The sequence below is a fragment of the Papilio machaon genome, chromosome 28 (assembly GCF_912999745.1).
Source record: "Papilio machaon chromosome 28, ilPapMach1.1, whole genome shotgun sequence".
NCBI lineage: Eukaryota > Metazoa > Arthropoda > Insecta > Lepidoptera > Papilionidae > Papilio > Papilio machaon.
The window spans coordinates 946,148-968,537 of NC_060013.1; the positions used below are offsets into that span (position 1 = coordinate 946,148).

General features: G+C 34.0%; 1 protein-coding gene across 2 annotated transcripts in view; it reads right to left on the reverse strand.

Moving 5' to 3' along the window:
- The window catches only part of LOC106715356 (protein neuralized), a 33,628-nt gene extending 11,511 nt beyond the window's left edge, over positions 1 to 22,117 (reverse strand). The window contains exon 1 of one of the 2 annotated variants that reach the window (XM_045684902.1): positions 21,742 to 22,117. In XM_045684902.1, the coding sequence (XP_045540858.1) occupies positions 21,742 to 21,769 (28 nt within the window). In that variant the 5' untranslated portion in view covers positions 21,770 to 22,117. Of the gene's footprint in view, positions 1 to 6,749; positions 7,152 to 21,741 lie in introns of those variants that run through there. The other variant, XM_014508636.2, reaches the window with a different exon arrangement.
- Positions 22,118 to 22,390: the final 273 nt, after the last annotated feature.

The following is a 22,390-nucleotide window of genomic DNA, read 5'->3' on the forward strand; positions in this document are numbered from 1 at the left end:
ATTGTTAATCTTTATAAAGATTTGCCTTGCAAATTAAAAAAAAAGCTTAATTATGCTCTTACCGAAAAATTTATCATTCCAATAATCAAATTTCAATGCTATTCCTAATGGTGTTATGTCTAAAATAGCGTAACACGTTTAAAAGTGCGTTTACGTAATTGGAACGCGCAATGATAGTATGGCCATTTCGCTCGCACTCAACAATATTAATATAGTTCTCCCTTTCGCACCGAACGGCCTGGTCCATTCTCACGGACCGTGGGAACTTCACCTTTCCGATAGACGATGTATCGTCTCGTTATACGATATAGCTCTTGTTTATCGATGCGCTCCTGGTACTCGATGGACCAAATAAGTAGGAGTACCACTTGACTTTGAAGACGAACAAAACAGACCGCCCAGTAGACAAGATAGATGTGGATGCTGGGCTTTTAAAATAAAAGAATCCGAGATAAACACCAGACCAACAAGAAATAATTTTAAAACTAGCTGTCGCCCGCGAAACCGTTTGCGCGGAATCAAAAAAGGAAGTTATTAAGTAGCATATGTGTTCTTCCAGACTATGTTCTACGTCCATGCCAAATTTCATCAAGAATCGTTCAGCCGTTCCGGAGATACCTTCAAACAAACATCCATCCATCCATTCATTCATCTAGACCTTCGCATTTATAATATTAGCAAGAAGTAAGACTAGAATTTTATTTTATTATGTAGCAAATGGGATAGAAATGAATTTGCAAAAGATACACTGAGAAAATTAATCTAGATTAGCAAAATGTAGACAAACTTCTAGATAAAATTCTTTTATTTACAGTCTATATAACTTGAAATACCAATCGAGCATAAATTTAATTAAACATAAATTAATCTAACTAATTAACTTAAATTGACTGTAATTAACTCTTAAATATTTATAATTCGTCCGCAAGGAATTAAAAAAAAACTTTATTAGTAGCCAGTGTTCTACATTAGGTACGTCAAATTCCAACGAGATCTATTTAACTATTCTGGAGACAACTACTAACATCCATCCATCCATACATGTAAACATCCCATTCATCATATTAAAATGAGATTAACTGATTAAATAACAGAATTATTAAGAGAGTGAAACTTTAAAAATTTAGAAATAAAACAATAGAATTTCTAAGTTCCATTTTTAAATTTCTTCTAAACATGCCATTAAAATGGAAAAAGAAACGGAGATTTTTATTTCATCGATCATCATTTGAAAGTACCAGGTAATCATAAACTGTAACATGTGTATTCTATCAATACAGTCCCGGAAGCGAAAATATCTCGTGTAAAATGAAATTAGCAATTCCCAACCCGTGCCGAGTTAACGATAAATAAATCGTTTAAACTACGTAAAGAATTGAATCTTATTCCGTAGAAGTTACGGTTTAAATTACAACGAATTAAACAATTGTAAAGTAACAATATTGTTTTTATAAAAGGAATAATGAAAATTAAACTTTAACACTATATTAATAAGGTCGGAATTATTTCCAAGTAGGTGTTTAAAATAAGTTGTCAGTTATGCCTTGACGTCTTGATTCCCACGCGCGGGTTCGAGGAACTTCGAATTTTGAAATTTCTACAAAAAGGGTTGCCATAAAACATCTGTGCAGCAGATTTCTAACAAAATAGTAAAATTGTGGGAAAAATAGTAAACAAAGCTTTAAACAATAGTAGAAAAAAATGTGCGAAACAACTTTTGTGAATAGAGGTTTTTGTTTCAAAGCCGGATTGTTAATATTTTTGTTTGACAATAGAAATATTGAAACAGTTTTTACTCGAACTTTGGTACTCATTTTAATCCCAATATAGGATACTAGGCGCACAGAATACAATCTAGTCTATTATACTAATAACAGATAACAAATTATGTATGTAAAAATGTATGTAATTAATTCAGAAGTATGATTGTACGATTTAATGTGAGAATTATTTTACTGTACCTTGTCTGCCTACTCCTATATTACAAGCGTGTATTTAAATACTGTTGCGCAATCTTAGATCCCGGAAGATGCATCGTTTCTCTCTCATGACCTATCGACCTGACGATTTCTCCTGGTCTTTAAACTGTTTAAGATAATGTAATCCTAGTACACAATCACATTGGGTCAGGCAAAAGTTGAACTAAATAACGAAAGCGCCTTAACGTCCCTTATAGGTGTCAAGAGTGCCATAGGATCCTTGTCTTTAGAACTGTTTATGTTTTAGTCTTGAATCTGTACTATGTTCAGAAAAGTTTTTAAGACTGTTTTATTTGCTTGATTAATTTTTGGCTAGAATGTAATTTAATGACAGGTATTAAGGCTGCATAACTGCTGCAAAGGAAGAGAAACAGTTACGATGTGACAAAGGAAAAGGGAAAGGATGATAATATTAGTACACCTCTCTAACTTATAATCGCCTAGTACTTTTAACCAGTTAAGCCAGGATACCTCGATCTCTCGGCAATTGAAACAACGGATATAACAGCTTTCCACACCTTTCCGGAGAGCGGTGTCAACTGTTATTCGATTTAAATCAACGGTAACGTTATAGACGTCCGTCGATTACCAAGAAATATGACGTCTTTACTGCTTGAAGGAAATCGGTGTTGCCATTGTTTGAATTCTAAACTTATACCAGTTTTACTAAGAATATCATGTTTTATTAGCTCTGTAGATTTATATTTTAATTATGTAAATGTTGACAATACATCGTCGCCATAACAGCGTACCGAAACAGAGAAAAAACATAGTCAAGAACGCGTCAAATACAAAATAGGATAAAAAAAAAATTGTGATCCTGTGATAATAGAAAAAAAATCAGTTTATATTATTATTTTATCAGTGTCCATAAGATTTCGAAGAAAGTTTTCAATTCCAAAAACGGCAACACACGTTTTCCCGCGTTTCAAATCGCTAGAATTCCAAATGCAAAATGGCCGTTCTCACGATCATTACGCGCTCCGCAGAAATAACAGAATCCCCAATTCGGATCGCATACCTTTGATATCTTCGCAAGGTGACAAACTTTAATTCTTCTTAAGGCAACCAAACTAAAGAAAACATGAATTACGTTTAATTTAAGAAATAAAAAATAAATAAAACCTATGAGAAATACAAAAATAAACTGCATTTGCATAATGTTTAAATTTATTAAAAAAAAAAACAAACATAAATTACTATAATTAGAACATTCATCCGTTTATTCATGGATTCAAATGTTTAATATAGTAATAAAAACATAATTAATTCATTATTTTAATATTTTACGTGAATAAAAATAAATTTATTAATTATATTACAATTATATAATTACATAACAAATTAACAATCATTCCAAGCTCTACGCCATTTTGTCTAATTCGTAACAACGGGAACGCATCAGCTGGCGTTAGCAACACCTTTCCAAATCTGTCCTTATCTAACAAACGAAATTCATTATCTTGCATCTTATTTAAAAGTTTTGTAAACGCCTTTACATTTATACCATGCATTTGACACCAACTCTTATCACAAACGAATAAAGTTTATAATTGAAAAGCAACTACACCATCCTCTCTAAAAGGTATTATTTACACCTGGTACTAAAGTTTGTATCGTAAAATAAACCTTATTTCCTTTAAACTTTAAGTTCATTTTAGAATACAGTACAAATACACCCTAGTGTATATTTTGAAAATTAACAGCTGTACTAAATTCGATAGGAATTATCGATATCTGTTACACTGTAAGAAAATAGGCAAAGGCAGATGGCTGAATGAAAGAAATAAGTCAATGGCTCTATGGAAAAATCAAAAGCACTTTGGCTGAATGATAAAAAGGCAAAGGTCTTATGGCTGTAAGACTGTTTCATAGAGAATAGATTTTGTGTTAGATATTAAATGAATTATTTAACCTAAAAAATATTAATAGCTTTGTTTAATCTACGACTCGAGTTCAAGTGTTGTTTTTATTCTGTTAACTATATCCAGGTTAACATTAAAAACATCAAAATCACGCAACAAACGCGAGCATGTAAGGTCTCATACCATAAACCATACCTTTACGTACTATACTACAGATAAAAAAGGTCTTTGCCCTTAGCTATCAAGATGACACTGAAGAAAAAAAAAAGTAAATTTTAGGATACCGGCGTTATCAGTGAACAAACATATGGTGTGTTGCTATCCTTTTTCAACTTATACCTCTCCTTCCAACATATTATTGAATAAGAACAGCTGTTTCGAAACGGGATCTTGCTTGCGCGTGCGCAACCTTCTAGGGTTGGCAAAAACAAGACAATAATTAGACCTAGTATATTTAAAAAATCTTAAAAATTATGTGGATTACTTGATTTAAAAATAAAATGGCTTATTAGTTAAGTAATAATCAAGTATGAAATTGGTAGATCACGTTCTGTTTTACTTAAGAAATCGTTTACAATGTTTTCTAATAAAAAATATTAATTTGAATTTCTATAATTTTATACGAAAGTGGCAACCCTGTCAACGTCAGCTGCTGAACGCACAAAAGGACATTTCTATAAGGAACAGCTGTCTCTTTATGCCAATTTTTTTATCCTACTCAATTCTCAAAGGTTAGACCCGGGCAATGAACAGGAAGCATATATGGCTCAGTGGTTAATATGTAACAAGTCTCAGGTACGAATATATTTGACACTACTAGTTTTTCACATAAAACTTACCAGGACCTTTATAGTAAACTTGGAAAAAGAATTTATTTGGTTAGCATGTTATTACGCATGGAAGATTTATAATAGTTTTATCAACTTAACTTGAAGTCTTGAATAACTTAATCTTACTAATATTATAAATGCGAATGTTTAGATGGATGTTTGTTAGAAGGTATCTCCGGAACTACTCAACGTATCTTGATAGAATTTGGCACAGATGTAGCCCATAGTCTGGAAGAACACATAGGCTTATAAGTTTTTTTTTAAATTACACGCCGACGGAATCGCGCGCAACAGCTAGTATTTTCATAAAATTGCATTTGCATAGTACATAATATGCAAATGAATTATAAAATTCCACACAAAAATATTAAATTAATAATTGAATTTTATCGATAAATTACCGATTTTTTCACATTACTAATTAATGACAGCTGTCAAAATCAGTATTTTTTTCTTAATTTGTACAACTTAAGGAAGTATTTGATATACAGGTCAGATTAACAGATGTACAACACCTTGTGATCGAGCTAATTTAAATCTAATAAAATACAGAAATACCAATAATTTGAAAAGGTGCATCAAAACAGCTGGTTTTAAAGTCGACAGATGCCTAATGCAGATGGCATAACACTGCATACCATAATCCATCTTAAAACTAAACCAATAAGGCAAAAATTGCCTTAACAAATATTAGATTAATAAATTTTTAATCCCACTGAATCTTTATTTGTAAAATGTACTTTTTTCTGAACACTTTAAGGTACAATTTCGAGTGATATGTACAACGTTCAGGTCCATTTCGGACAAATTCAACGATAAGTTCTAATTCTGTAAGCAACTGCTCTCATAACAAAATATATTACAGTCTTGTATCTTACAACTCGTGTACGATAACTTAAGACCCATGACAATAAAGCTTTATTGAAATACTAGCTGTCGCCCGCGACTCCGTCTGTGCGGTATTAAAAAGAAACACCTAATTTGTAGCCTATGTGTTCTTCCAGACTATGTTCTACATCTGTGCAAAATTTCATCAAGATCCGTTGAGATGTTCCGGAGATAACTTCAAACATCCATCCATCCATCTAAACATTCGCATTTATAATATTAGTAAGATAAGAAAATATTTACGTATAATCCGAAGTACGATTATTCTCTTGGCTTCTGTATTTGAAATAGTAAAACTTTTAAAATGGACGAATTCCCAATTATTATTTTTTTCACCGCTAGATAAAAGTAATTCATAAGAGACTTTCAATTTATATTGAGGTTGTTTTTTATATAAGTGAAATATAACTTAACACATTAACTGCCGCCATACGAGTACAATTTAACACGTGAAATTCGTAATGATTATGTGGAAAACGAGCAGCGAGAACACCAAGGTGATGGACGACGCCCATGGACATGTTGCCTTCACAACTAATAGGTACATTACGACAGAAAAAAATTACATGCTTTGTTACTCATGCGAAACCAGAGCAGCTTAGTATAAAACATATTAATTAAAAAACACTGGACTGTCTGCATGTATAAAAAGGTGAGGTCAGTGTGAGTAACTTACTATAATTTTTTTTAAATTCCACGTTGACGAAGTCACAAGCAATACCTATATCTATATCCCGCGACAATTTTTTTTTACCTACATATACTTATCACGATTTGCACAGAAAAAACCGTTAAAAACGGACACAAAGCGTACACATAACATAGATAAAAAATAAAAAGGGGAGAGATGGCCGCAAATATAACTTTCATGCCAGTATTGCCATAATTAAAAACAATTTGATTAGATTCTATATCTAAGAATTTTAACTAATAAAAACTCATGAAAACATTTAATTTACCGCTACCCACCACATAAATATCACAATTGAATAACTTCAATTCAAATTAAGAACACATTTAAAAAATTGCCTTAAATAATTCCATTTTACGCATTATGTGAATTATACGCAATATATAAAACTATTGTATTTACGTGTAATAATTATTGAATAATTCATAAAAAGATCTTAAATTTCACCAAAATAATATACCTACATGGAAGTATTTTCTAAAAGAATATTGCTTACCTAATCCCATTTTTTTCTTAATCTTCTTAAAAACTTTCATTTTCGACCCCTTCTTATCCTTGATAGGGGTGGTCTCGGGCTCCAGGGCCATGGGAGGCAGGACTAGAGTCTGGGGCGGCATTTGAGCCCCATGCCCCGACCCCCTAGGACAAGCAGGGCAATGGCAGCCCCCTCGCGCCTGCCTAACACTCATACAACTACTTACACCCATCATTTGTCCCGATTTACTTGTTAAAACGCGATAAAAAAAAGTCCAGTTCTAATTCATGTCAAAGCACAGTCACGGAATAATTGTAATTTTAATTTTTAAGTCACGATAACACGACGCGGCGTAGAAGACGCGGTTTGGGGACGCAACGCGAAAGACGTCCGCTCGCTGCGACGTACCGCGGCGGAGTGAGGGTATCCACGTCACGCGCCAAGGGCTCGTGTTGCGTACGCACGAACTCCCTAAATGTAGGGTAGCCATGAAACCTTGGAAAAATTGTCCTTAGGAATTTGTATTTTTTAAGTATAGTGAATTTATTACACGGGCTTCATTTTGACAATGTATTGTTTGCTGATTTTAAACTAATTAAACTAAATGATGTTTTAAACTTAAATTAATTAAACTAAAATGAAAAATTGAATGTCAAATATACGTGATTATTAGTAAAAGGGTTTTTTACAATTTGTTGCGGTAGAATAGGCTTTGTTAATAAAACGAAAAAAAATAATCTAATTTGTATATCTTCGAATTCAAATGATCTAACTAGCTTCACTAGAATTAACTTATTATTTAGTAAATATTTTGTCACCCTATTTATCGTTCATCTCTTTCAAGCACATACTTAAGGAAAGAGATGTAATATAAACGTTTTCAGCTGTTAGAACAAATGGCGATGGGGCGTGAAGCTTTCAAATGAATAACCTTTAACTTAACTTTAACAATGCCGACACTTACGTACCTTTTATATTTTACTAGAATTGGTAAAAGGTTAGGTTATAAGAAAAGAATGACCGTCAGAATATAGACCTAATCGAGTAAAAAAAAACTTGAGAGGTGTCAAGGGACACCCGGATGGAACGAAGTTCCTTTCGATTAATTAGTGAAGGAACCAATGTTTATTCTGTGAATAAAAAACTTAAGTCTTCACAAGAAGTACATTTTATTTCTATGAATTTTCGTTATATATTGTCACGTTGTTGCCATGGTGAAGTAGCGCTCATTCGTCGTTAACACACTTACTATAGCAAAAAGTGTCGTGACAACTTTTCGTAAGAATTTTTTCCGTCTAGCCCCCTTTCACAACGCGCGATAAGGAACTTCGTTCCAAAAACCAGAGATATATATTTTTTATATTATAAGGTGGCAAACGAGCAAGCAGTCACCTAATTCGCCAAATATAGCGAAGCGCTGCTTATAGACTCTCACAATTGCAGATACGTTGCCTACCTTTAATCGACAGAGGAGAGGACGCGCAAAAATGGAATATTTCCCCTTCCTAAGCGTCCCGTCCTCCGTCTAATCTACTGCCCTTTCCTATCCTTGATCCTTATCCTTAAGTCGCTGGCGACCGTTAGTTTCATAGATCCGTTCATCCGTTCTGGAGCTACCTAGGTACAAACACCTATCCATCCAAACTTTCGCATAAGATTAAGAAATAAAATACTTTGACTTGAATGTATGTTTATTATACATTAGATTACATTATTATTTGAGTCATATTCTTCCTCTGAGAATTCAGGGGATGTCAGTTTTAACGATTTTTCTTTAACTATAGCCTCTTATCTAGTTAGTTTCGAAATTAAAGTACATTTCACAGCGAGTTAAACCATACATACATTTATCTCAATACAACGGACTACAGACGTAGCTTGTCAACGTAAAAAACCTCACCCTCTGTTCACCCATAAATGTCATGCGAGCTTCATATAAAGTCTTCGATTAGAGAGAAATGGACCAAGCAAAGAGCCACCTATGCACTAAATTCTGTCAGTTTTCACGGGGCATGATGCAAAGATGACAATCACACTAGCATTTCAAGCTGACATTAACGAATACTGAGTCAAAAATTTACACACACAAAGCGAACACACAAACATGTTTATATCTTACTAGCTTTTACCCGCGACTCCGTCCGCGCGGAATAAAAAAATAGAAAACGGGGTAAAAATTATCCTATGTCCGTTTCCTAGTTCTAAGCTACCTGCCCACCAATTTTCAATCAAATCGATTCAGCCGTTCTTGAGTTATAAAAAGTGTAACTAACACGACTTTCTTTTATATACGAGTATATAGATTATTATTTTTTATTCGACAGAGGGAGGCTTGAGTGGTCCTGTCATTTAAAAAGTCAAAGTCCTAGCTTCAAACTAAAGTCTCCCCTCATAAGTAATTGCTCAATTCCAGCAAGAAGTAAGACAAAGGTCTCCCCGCATTCCGAGCTGCCTAAATGTCGGGAAAGTAGACCTATTGCAATTGTGTAGGGTGACCACATTGAAATATTTAGGACGTTTAAAGGATAAAACTAAAAGGATATTTATTTTACCAAAACACGTTTTAACAACAGTGTGCTAATAACTTTTCTATTTAGAAGCATATAATGTATGTAACATGAAATTAAATTCAGATAATAAACTCCAAACATGTTACAAGTTGTCAATTTACTTTAAATGCTGTATTAGCGAGCGTCAAAGGTTCAGGCGTTAAGCAGTTGATTTGTAATCTGCAGGTCCTGGGTTCGAATCCCAATATGTACTAATATGTTTTTCGATGTACAATACGATGAAGGCAAACATCGTGACGCAACGTACACATATCTGAGAAGTTATTCAAAGATATGCGTGAAATCAACCAACCAGGACATAGCGTAGGGAACCGAAGCCTCTTAATGGTTACTTATAGTTGGTTGATGGATACTAAATGAGTTTAACAATGCTATTTTGTCCAACTATAAATTGACTAATTGAAATTGTCAAACACTAAAGATGACATGATTTAAAATATCTTCGCCATGCGCTATTAACGTGAACTACAATAAAACCAAAATATCATATATTTATAAATATTCAAACCCACAGGATTATCCCAAATTCTTATTACCATGGTTACTATCAAGACAGATGCGCAAGCGCACTCCACCTTGCGGAGGCTGCGCGTGTCGCTGCGCCATCTGTCGGGCGTTCGTTGACCCATTTGAGTTTGTTCGGTATTGTTTCTGCGATTTGTATAGGACCGGATACGTTTGTGCTACCTTCCTTATTAATAAGTATGTAGTTATCAATAAGTTTAAGAACTTCAGTCATAAATAGCCAAGTAGGTAAATTAATTTAATATATGTTTGGAATAAAACTATTTACTTTTTTTTTTAAGACAGAGTTATGTAAAACTTGATTCATTAAAACCTTCTCTGTGGCTATCCTCAACTACAACTTGATAAGTCAGGGCGTCTACACTACTCAGGGGAGAGTGCTCCCTATCGTACTCTCACATAACTACGGCAACTAAAACTATACTGTTGCCTGCGACTTCGGCCAAAACTTTAAGACTTTGAGAACCTCTCCTGTAAAGTTGTCAATTTGCAAATTGGCCCTTATTTGTAGGAGTCATCGAAATATTGGATGGCTTTAAGACAGAAGAAAGTATGTATGGATTGTGTAAAAGAAAACATACGTAAAAAAGGAAGTGAATTCAAATATGACGGCTGATAAAGATGTACGAAAGAGTAGGAAAAATATGAACTGTACGTACATATAAAAACGATTCGTTTCACAGTCCGTACGTACACTTGCACCTTGTTAAGCAATTAAAAACAATTAAGTATAATTAAGTTTGCAATTGTATTAATTAGAAAAGGTCTTAGGTTAGTTCCGGTCATATAAAAGGGAGCAATGATCAGAACAACAAAACTTGATAGGTCAGTAAAAATATTTATTCTATCTATGAAAAAATTTTGACTTAGTCAGCGCAGAATTAAAAAAAAACTTAGTAGTAGCATAAGTGTTCTTTCAAACTATGTTCTACATCTGTGCCAAATTTTATCAAGATCTTGTTGAGTCGTTCCGGAGATAACTTCAAAGAAACATCCATCCATCTAAAATTTGACATATATATATATAAAAGAGTCGTCTTAGTTAAACTATTTATAACTCAAGAACGGCTGAATCGATTTGACTGAAAATTGGTGGGCAGGTAGCTTAGAACCAGGAAACGGACATAGGATAATTTCAACCCCGTCTTTTATTTTTTATTCCGCGCGGACGGAGTCGCGGGTTAAAGCTAGTTTATAATATTAGTAAGATAAATAAGGTTGTAAGAAGTAATGCAAATGTTTAGATGGATGGATGTTTGTTTGAAGGTATCTCCGGAACGGCTAAAGAGATCTTGATGAAATTTATCACAGATGTTGAACATAGTATGGAAGAACACATAGACCACTAATTAAGTTTTTTTTTAATCCCTCTCGGACGGAGTCGCGGGCGACAGCTAGCATTTAATAAAGTTTAATAACAGAACGTAATCTTGAGCTTTCTATATAGCAGGTGCATTCAACCATTAGAATTTTAAGCCCTTATATAGACATCTGCTTCGAAAAAAAAAAACAACTCGTGTTGTCTGACCTTTAAACGCATCTAAATAACTTTTACAGTCAGTTTTCATGCACTTGCAAATGGTTATAGAATTAAGGTCTATTTCCACTGTTAGATGACAAAATAACATAAAACAATGTATATAATAATGGTAGATCTCGCAACAAAAATATTTGTTGGGTGCACGAATGGGTCTCACTCAGTGAAATACAGAGACCACATAGAAGACAGGCGTCAAGTGGAAGTAATTCTACGTACAGTCTGATGAGTGTGGTGCCGAAGGCCTAATTTTAGTCCTCTTTCACTTCCCATCATTTTCTTATGAGGAAAGGATGGGAAGGGGAAATGGATTTGGCGGAAGATGGGACGCATAGGAAAGTGAAATATCCTCTTTCTGTGCGTCCCCTTCTCCTTTAATTAAAAGTAGGCAACGCATCTGCAATTGCAGATATCTATTAGCAGCGATTGCTTGTCTATTTCGGCGAATTTAGTCCATTTGCTCGTTTGCCAGTTTTTGATACAAAAATAATAAAGTTAGAACTAATTAAATTTTCTCTAAATTCTGTTATTAAATAAAATATTAAGTTTTCTTCTTCCTTCCTATCTACCCTATATTTTAATATAAAAAATAATTTAAACTTCTACACAAAAGGCGAACGTACAGTAATAGTAATTTCACCGGAAGTCACGTCGATTTTTTTTTGTCAAAGCTACCGCCCCCAAAAACGCCACATGCCGGCGCGTGCGCATCTGGCTACACGATAACATTGCTACTGTACAAATAGCCAGGTGAAAATATTATTAAAATCCACTTTTAATCCATACTAGCTGCCGCCCGCGACTCCGTCGGCGCAAGATGAAAAAAAAAAGCTTAATAAGCCTAAGGCTTATGTGTCCTTCCAAACTATGTTCTACATCTGTGAAAAATTTCATCAAGATCCGTTGAACCGTTCCGAAGATACCTTCTAACACTACACTACCGTCTATGTCACCCGTCACTCCTAACTCAGGGTAGGCTCCGAGACATTTAGTGCGGAAATATAGTGAGCTGATGATAGTACATATATTTTTATTTATCAAATTAGTGACGAAATAGGTGAAATAATTATGTTTATCGCTTATATCTGGTATACATTATACCAGTACAGTATAACTTTAGCATTCAAACTCAGCTGGTACACCACTGGCTTAATAAACACTAACTGGCGCCATTCAGCCAAAACATGAAACGAAATCACTTTTTTGGTGACAGATTTTAACTTTATGAAATAAAAAAAAATCTTACTAATTTTATAACTACGGATGGATGGATAGATGTATGTTACGAGGTATCTACGGAACGGCTCAAGGGATCTTTATTTCTTGATGAATGGAACATATGTAGAACATAGTCAGGAAGAACACTTAGGCTACTTAATTACGCGCGGACGGATTCGCGAACGTGACCTAATCTTCTTATATTAGGTCCTTACATATGAAATTGGCGTTTTGTATGGGAGGAACAAAAAGTCGAATATTTTTTAATATAATATATTTAATTAATCAAAGTATGAACCATTATTTTCTATGCACTTTTACCATCTCATAGGTAGTTCATTGATCCCTTTACTAAAAAAACCAGTCGGACGGGAATCAATAAAATCTTTGAAGGCGATTTGGACTGCCCCATCGGAGTTGAATTTTTTCCCTTGCAAGAAGTTATCCAAATTTCGAAAAAAATGGTAATCTGTTGGAGCAAGGTCCGGGGAGTACGGAGGATGTCTTAGACTTTCCAATTGAAGCTCTTCTAATTTAGTAGCCGTCTGTTGCGCAGTGTGTGGTCTAGCGTTGTCGTGAAGCAGCAGTGGCGTGGAGCGATTGACCAGCCTAGGTTGTTTAGCCGCTAGCTTTTCCATCATGGTTTGCAATTGCTGACAATAGACATTTGCCGTAATAGTCTGGCCAGATTTGAGAAAACTGTAATGAACAATACCGGCACTAGTCCACCAAACGCTTACAAGTAACTTTTTTGGGGTTAATTTTCGCTTGGGGCAGGATTTGGCTGGCTGGCCAGGATCCAACCATTGCGCTGAGCGCTTCCGATTATCGTAAAGAACCCATTTTTCATCACAGGTAATGATTCGGTTTAAAATACCTTCATTATTGTGCCGGTTTAGCAATGTAACGCAACAGTCGACGCGCGTTTGCCGGTTTGCTTCAGTCAATACGTGAGGTACCCACCTTTCAAGCTTTTTAATCTTCCCAATTTGCTTCAAGTGAATTAAAACAGTTTTATCACTAACATCGCAGCCTGTAGCTAACTCGGACGTGGTTTGCGATGGATCCGCTTCCACAATAGCCTTCAACTCTTCATTATCAACTTGAGTCTCAGGCCGTCCACGGGGCTTGTTTTGCAGATCGAAATTTCCAGAACGAAAAAGTTGGAACCAAAAACGAACTGTGTTTTCTTTTGCAACACGACCGCCATACACATCATTCACCCTTCGAGTCGTTTCCGCAGCACTAGTGCCACGGCGGAACTCGTACTCGTAAATAATGCGATATTTTAAGTTTTCCATTTTGTAAAATGAGTGACGCAAACAGAAAAAAACAGAAGAAAAAAAACAAATGAATAACGGTCATCGAACCACAAATACATGAGTCTATAGCTGTACAAATTTGAATTTGGAATTCCTTACCAAAGAGGAGAAATTTGTGATTAAAGTGGCCAGTACGAAAAACGCCAATTTCATATGTAAGGACCTAATATATAAAATTCTCGTGTCACAGTTTTCGTTCCCGTACTGCTTCGAAACGGCTTGACCGATTCTCATGAAATTTTGTGAGCATATTCAGTAGGTCTGAGAATCGGCCAACATCTATTTTTCATAACCCCCCCATTTAGTTTTTTTATTTTTAACTGCGCGCGGACGGAGTCGCGGGCGACAGCTAGTATATATAAAAGAAAGTCGTGTTTCACTATTTATAACTCAAGAACGGCTGAATCGATTTGACTGAAAATTGGTGGGCAGGTAGCTTAGAACCAGGAAACGGACATAGGATAATTTTTACCACGTTTTCTATTTTTTATTCCGCGCGGACGGAGTCGCGAGTAAAAGCTAGTATTAAATAATATTAATAAAACTTTTATCTCGCAATATTATTTTGTCTACTCGTATGCCGAGTTCAACTAGTTTTTTTTATACATGTATGGATGTTACACAGTCGCGTGCCTAACAGGCAGATGGCGTTGCCGGTTTTTGCTCGCCGTCTGTCCGGCCTTGTGACTAGTGTTCACCCTTTTTGGATCGGGGAGGTTTTGCACATTTAGCAGGTGTTATAGAGTGAATGTACTAAAGTAATTCGGCGAAAGACTAAGTATAATGTAAGAAAAAAAATTAAGAAAATAATTTAATCGGTCCTGAGTTTTTTTTTCTGTTTTTATAAGGACTTTGGTTGTTATATATATGCCAGTCACATAGCAAACTATTAACAAAGTAATAACTAAAACACAAACATTTCACGCTTATAACCCAGAGGGATAGGTAGAGATCTCGGACCTCCATTTGGCATGGCAAAACGAACCTCCGCAATCCACTATTAACAATTTCGGGAGACGGAACGTGACGGGTGGCAAGTCGCGTCGCCGTCATATCTTTGAAATTACTTTTTACCGATATATGCGAGTTGCATCACGATGTATTCCTTCATCGTAAGAACATCGGATAAATATTAATCAAAAAACACATTAATACATGGCGGGATTCGAACCCAGGACCTGCAAATTACAAGTGCTTAAACTCTGAACTACCAACGCTAAAACAATCAATCTTACTCCTTACTAATATAATAAACTAGCTTTTTCCCGCGACTCCGTCCGCGCGGAACAAAAAATAGAAAACGGGGTAAAAATTATCCTATGTCCGTTTCCTGGTTCTAAGCTACCTGCCCACCAATTTTCAGTCAAATTGATTTAGCCGTTCTTGAGTTATAAATAGTGTAACTAACACGACTTTCTTTTATATATATAGATTTAGATTTCAATTGGAATAGGTTAGTGTACATAAATATAAATAAGTTCATGTCGATTCTACCGTGGAAATCCTTTAACCCAAATGATTACATGGTCTAAAGGACATCTTTGGATTCGGATTTTTCCACAAAAATAACCACCAATCAAGTCGGACCTTTTTAAAAATTAATTAATACAATTTTAAGTTAATTACTTGTTTCTATTTATGTAAATAAATAATTTTAGACCCAATTACAATATATTATAGTTCAAATTACCTTATTCTGATATTAGTTCATTGTCCGAACACCAGCTGTCATCGGTCAGCTGTTTAATAAAAACCTATACAATATCATAAAAAAAACATCAAATTGAACCTTATCACTACGTTTTAAGGTCGTATATCGCTTCAGTTGGATACAAAGAGAAATTCCTCAATTTTACCTGCATATGTGCTTTTTTTTTTCTTTAAACTAACTTCAGTTGCTATGCCACCTTCGTAAACTATGTTAACAGGCGATGGTAAATTTAAAAACGAAAGCGTGTACTGAGACATTTGTACTAAATAAGATCTTGGCTGCCTCTCAATCTGGTAATAATACCCAAGTAACAGCCTGAACCGAGGCTCCTGAGAGATCCCTCGAGCCTAGTTACTATAAACGAGGTTTAAGCTAAGCGTCATCCGCGCCCGACCACCACAAGCCCGGTGTAACTGTAAATGCATCTTCAATGCAAACAGTGGCTAGTCAGTCACAAAAAGAGGTACTATTAGGTGGTAGATCCCGCAACAACAATATTTGTTGGGTGCACGAATGGGCCTCGCTCAGTGAAATACCACAACCGCACAGAAGACAGGCGTCAAGTGGAAGCAATTCTGTTTCATCTCAGTGTAAGAACCGGAGGCCTAATTAAGTTCAAGTTCCCTTCACACTCTTTTCTTAAAGGGATAATTGGAAGGGGAAGTGGATTAGATGGAGGTGGGGTCGCATGGGAAGGTGAAATTTCCTCGTTCTGTGCATCCCCTCATCCGTCGATTAAAGGTAGGCAACGCATCTACAATTTCGGATGTCTATGGGCAGCGGTTCCTTCGCTATTTCGGTAAATTCAGGCGGCTGCTTGCTTTTTCCACCTTATGATATAGAAAAGGGTAACAGATATGTTTGATTAACCTTAATTTAAGAAAGCAGTCTGAGGCTCTAATAGATGAATAAGCGCCATCTATTGTCTGCTATTTAAAATATTTTTTTTTAAATTTCAACTAAAAAATGACACATGTAATGTTATATATGACACTTTGTTACTTGAAAATATTTTCGAAAAATCGAAAAAAAGATTTAGCAATGCAAAAAATATTAATATTTTTTTTGTATTTCATATCTCACGTCCACTAAGTGAGTTTTTTGCCGTTTTAATATACGCTATGATACTTCGGGGGAAAAGACGAATATAATGACGTCACAATATAATTTACATACACCGATAGCTCATACGTATAAGGGCAAATGTGCAAATTGACAACTTTACAGGAGAGGCTCTCAAAGTTTCAACCATATAAGAAAATAGCCGCATAGCCCCTTTTACTTCAGCAAAAAAATAACATTTTCACTTATAAATGTGTATTTGTGTTTAGTGCATGTTAACTAAACAAAGAGGTAGCTTTTAATATAAAAAAGTAAAAATCATCCATTTGTTACTTTGGCCCTTATACATAGGATCCATCGACATACAAAGCCACATACATTAAAACAAACTAATTTAGACACGAAAAACATTACCCTCTTTACCAATAGGATAAATTTAAGTATCTTCCATGATAGTTTTTTTTTCTATTTTAGTACGGAAATCTGTCATAAACAACCAAAGAATCACATAATTATTTTTTGTAAACAGAACAAAAATATAGTAGTACTAATATTCATGTACTAGCTGTCGCCCGCAACTCTGTCTGCGCGGAATTTAAAAAAAACTTGTTATAAGTAGCCTATGTGTTCTTCCAGACTATGTATTACATCTGTGCCAAATTTCAAGATCCATTGTGCCGTTCCGGAGATACCTTCTAACAAACATCCATCTAAACATTCGCATCTATCTATATCTATATATATAAAAGAAAGTTGTGTTAGTTACACCATTTATAACTCAAGAACGGCTGAATCGATTTGACTGAAAATTGGTGGGCAGGTAGCTTAGAACCAGGAAAAGGACATAGGATAATTTTTACCCCGTTTTCTATTTTTTATTCCACGCGGACGGAGTCGCGGGTAAAAACTGGTTTATAATAATAGTAAGATAAAGTCTTCCTAAGGCGAAGTTAAGAAAACTCATATATATTTTTCGATCTTAGAAAACTATGCAGAAGACACTGGCTGATAACAATTTCTCTTGACCACAAACAAAAAAAATATGTATAGAAAAAAAAACACAAAAAATGCATGACATTAGAACATTGTGTACATTGCCTTTGTACCATCAGCTGATCGAAAAAAATGTAGCCCGAATTTTGCATAACTAAAATGCACAAACGATGCAATTTCTCTTAACAGCGCAAATTGAACCTTAAACTCAACCGTACAGGATACATTTTCATTTTAAATTTAACGCAAAAATATTTATTTAAAAAAATAAAATAACGTAAGCTAAAATCGATCTTACACAACGGTTGTTAAAGTCGATTTTACTATGCAATGAAATGTCCATTTCGCATTACGTGAATTGTACTGGCAGAATGCACGTGCGTTGGGCAAAAAAAAAAATAGAAGAATGACAGGTAGAGTTACTTCACAGATGATCGTCAGCTGTTCGCGAAAAGAAAAGAATTTTTTATTTCGCGAATACTAAACAAGCCAATATAAGCTCTACTACAATTGAATACAGTTTATTTTTCTTAATTTTAAATTTTAGGTTTTAAACTTTTGTTTTTAATTAGGCATTACTAAGGCAAGGCAAAGGACCATTATTTCATAAGTCCAGTAACATTTTTAAAAGATTGCATCCAGGAATCTAAACTATGCAGTTTCAAAACAATTTTTGTCTTAAATACCATTAAATATTGTGAAACATATTGTTGCAAAAAAAAATTTAACAATTCCATGAAAGATATAAGATAATTTTACCCAAGATTACAATCAAATGAAATAATCAAAAGAGAACTTTCTACTATACTTCTAATAGTGGAGGGTAGTTTTTTTTTTTTAGTTACATATTATAGGGTGTTTTCACTGATGTAATTTCTGTACTTCTAAGACCACTTCTCTTAGAGTCCGTTCAGACATACCTGGGTGGAGAGCAGACTACATTTTTTATCAAAGATTGAATAAGGTTATTATAAGAAAAAATTTCGAATTTAATTTGCTTTTTTTTTATAATTACTATCTATAAATATTTATGCAAGAAAATGTTAAACTAATAAGCAATGTATGGTAAAACGAAATGGAATTTGACAGAAATATGTCCACATAGAAGAAAAGGACATAACAATCTATAGAAGGAATATCCTCAAACCTTTAAAGGTAGACAATGCATCTGCAACTTTCTAACTTATTGTAGAGGGCCAAGGACGAAAATATGTGAAAAATTCTTTGTATTTACACTTCCATGAGATTTGTACCAATACATTAAGATTGTAAATTGCACAAACATTAGCTTCTATTAAAGATCAGAGGATAATTCGACGCCCCCATCGAATCCTGTAATGCACTCTTACCGGGTTTTTGCTTTTCCGTCGAATTCGGGATCTAAAGGTCCTATTACATGTTGTGAATTTTTTTTTGTATTTCTCTTAATGTTAATTACGGAGATAAAATGTCACTATTGAAACAGATTTTTTTTTTTTTCCGGTATTATAATTTATCCTTCATTGCACAGAATACGTCCGGAATACATGAATGAAAATTAAATACAATGAAGCTATAAAAATTACCTTTGTTTTGGTATCTAAAAGATTCTTGTACAATAATTATTGATGAAGTTATTTAAGAAATATGGTTTTGGCTTCTCCTGAAAAATTTGATTATTCCTATTACGGGGTTATTCGGTGGGGACGTCGAATTCATCTATAGATAACACAAAATTTCATGACAATCGGTCAAGCCGTTTCGGAGGAGTTCAAGTTCGAACCCCGTGACACGAGAATTTTATATATAAGACTAGCTGTCGCCCGCGACTCCATCCGCAAGCAGTTAAAAAAAAAAAAATGAAAAATAGATGTTGGCCGATTCTCAGACCTACCCAATATGCTCACAAAATTTCATGAGAATCGGTCAAGCCGTTTCGGAGGAGTACGGTGACGAAAACTGTGACACGAGAATTTTATATATGTTATGTACCATTTTTAAATGGGGACATATTATCTCTGTCCACAGGTGGGCACAGTTAATCGAAAAGTTAACTTCGTTAATCGTTAATTCGTTAATTAAAAATTTAACTTCGTTAATCGTTAAAGCGTTAAATTCTCGAAAATTTAACGCAAGTTAAAGTTAATCGTTAACAGTTAACCATGCCAAAATTATACATACTATTTTCACACTTATTGTGGCGACACTTGTTTAAAATATTAATTTGATTATTTTAATTATAAAAATTAATTTTTATTAATATAAAAATTAATCTTTATTCTATAAAACATTAGTATTAGAGACAAGTATGAATTAATTATAGTATATTTCATTACGAGTGCGGAAAGCCTGTCATTGCAGTGTTCCGACAAATGTCTACCCAAGCCAAGGCGCAGCCAAAGGTGAAGGTTGACAGTTGGCACAAGTATTTTTAATACAGTTGTGAAAAAATTAAGCAATAAAATGTAACAATAAAAACACAACTCAACTAACTAAAATGTTTGGAAAATAGCGCCAACCGTAAAAGAATACAAACAGAGATTTTTTTTGTTTCACCCATTCTGGGTAGGCAAAGGGAACTATGCCCAAACGGCCAAGTCTTCAGTAGGTTATTTTTATAGATATGAAATGAAAATTAAATTTAATGAGATGAAATAAAATGAAACCAACCTAATTCATTGAATCAAATCATTAAATCTGATATTGTAAAAAATTAGGAGCTTCTTTTAAGAAATATTTGTATGAAGCATAAAAATTTCAGTGATTTTTTTTTGTAAAAACTTCGTGGTTGGTTTTTTCTTTTTAATAGACATTATTTTGACAGTTGGGAAAGAGAACACACGAGTTTAGAAAAGTAAAGAAAAAGCACGAATAAAAAAGTGTTTTTAATACATTTGGCTTATTGCAGGGACGAAGAGCGTTCGGAATGTGGGCTATTACATACTCGTGCTTTTATATACTCGTTATGAAATATACTATCTCGAACCTTCTTCTTTTGATTTTGTCCTGTTGGTCATGTCTTTCCCGGACGCTCTGATGCATCACACTTGCACGCGAACTTCATATATATCAATTATCGACTCGTTCGTTCACCATTCGAGACGCCGACAGTTGCCCAACATAGTTGAACTTACGAGCGTGGCGTGGCGCGTAAGTTAAACAAAATGACAACACGTCTCCAAGTTTCTAATTTAACGATTAACGGACTTTTATTAACGGAAGTCGAGTTTAACGGAAGTTAACAAAAGCGTTAACACTTTTTGAAGTTAACTTAAAAGTTAATCCGTTAAGCAAAATGTTAACTTCGTTAATTAACGATTAACGGATTAACGAGTTAATGCCCAGCTCTGTCTCTGTCAAAACCGTTTCTCATTAACATCGTGGATTGAAATTTACCCTGTAATATACTGGATTACTAACAATATATTTACTATATATTGTACAATAATATGTACCTGAGTATTTTGTACCTGATAGAGACATAAGGACCCTTCTGGTAATGATTTCCAATTAGTATATAATGTATTTTTATGTAGTTCTTATATTATTATTTACTAATAATTTCTCAGTTAATAATCACATTTATAAAGGTTTAAAACTATAATTGAGATAGTCAGTGTCAGCATTAGGGTATGATAAGGTTGGACAACCACGCAAGATACTGGACAGAAGGTGCCACAGGTCTGTAAATTACAGTCTTAGATAAAACTGTTAACCCTAAAGGCATGGTAAATAAGGGGGCAACATAGAAATATCATCCAAAATCTTGGTAAAGCTAAAACCAGTGATACAAATTAATATAACATTAAATTTCATAATCCTAAGCATTATTACATACATTATATTAAACAATAATCAATATTGTATTCAAAATATACATTTTAAATGTTATTAACATAGATAAGCACATCCCGTTTATGATTACGCTTTTAGGACATGGAATGTTGATTTAATTGATGAATATTAATTTCGTAACTGGGTTCGTAGTTATGCGTCATTGTGCATATAGGTTATAAGAGAATAGGAAGCGACATTTCTAATTAGACTCTTGTTTAAGTATATTAACACGTTTTGGAATAAAATTAACATCACTTACCAGGTATTGCACTGCCTGTTTGGCCCATTTCGTCGAGATGTTTGAACTCGTATGTTGCACCAAATTATCGTATTTATACTATTGTTTGGATATTAATTACGCACTTTTTAACACGATTAGTGCTACGTAAAGTCATCAGTAATAATTTCTAATCGTACACATGTTAACAATAAATATTAATTAAATTTGTTTTATAAATGTCTTCTAAAATATTGTATACTTTTCTTATTGGAATCTTCTAACTTATTAACTAATTTAGCCTATTACTCGGTAACCACTGTTATAATTAACATTGCACGGTATTTGTTTACATTATAGTAATAATAAAATTAACTGTTTTTGCCAATAAATTGATTTATGATCTTCGGTTTTGCGACTTGCAACTCTCGTTTGACATTTGTGACAAAAGCGGAAGAGAAAAAATACTGATAAAAATATTTGAAAAATATTTTGTTTTGATATCTAAACAACGCTCTATTTTATTTATATAAAAAACAAATATATTTTCTAAATAAATAAAAAAAACTGGAATACTGGAATTTATTTTATTAATTTTATTTGTTCTGCACAACCTTATTCTTAATCTGTGGTCGATGTTGTCTTTGACAGTACTTATCTATGGTTAATTTGTCAGTTGATGTGATTTGAA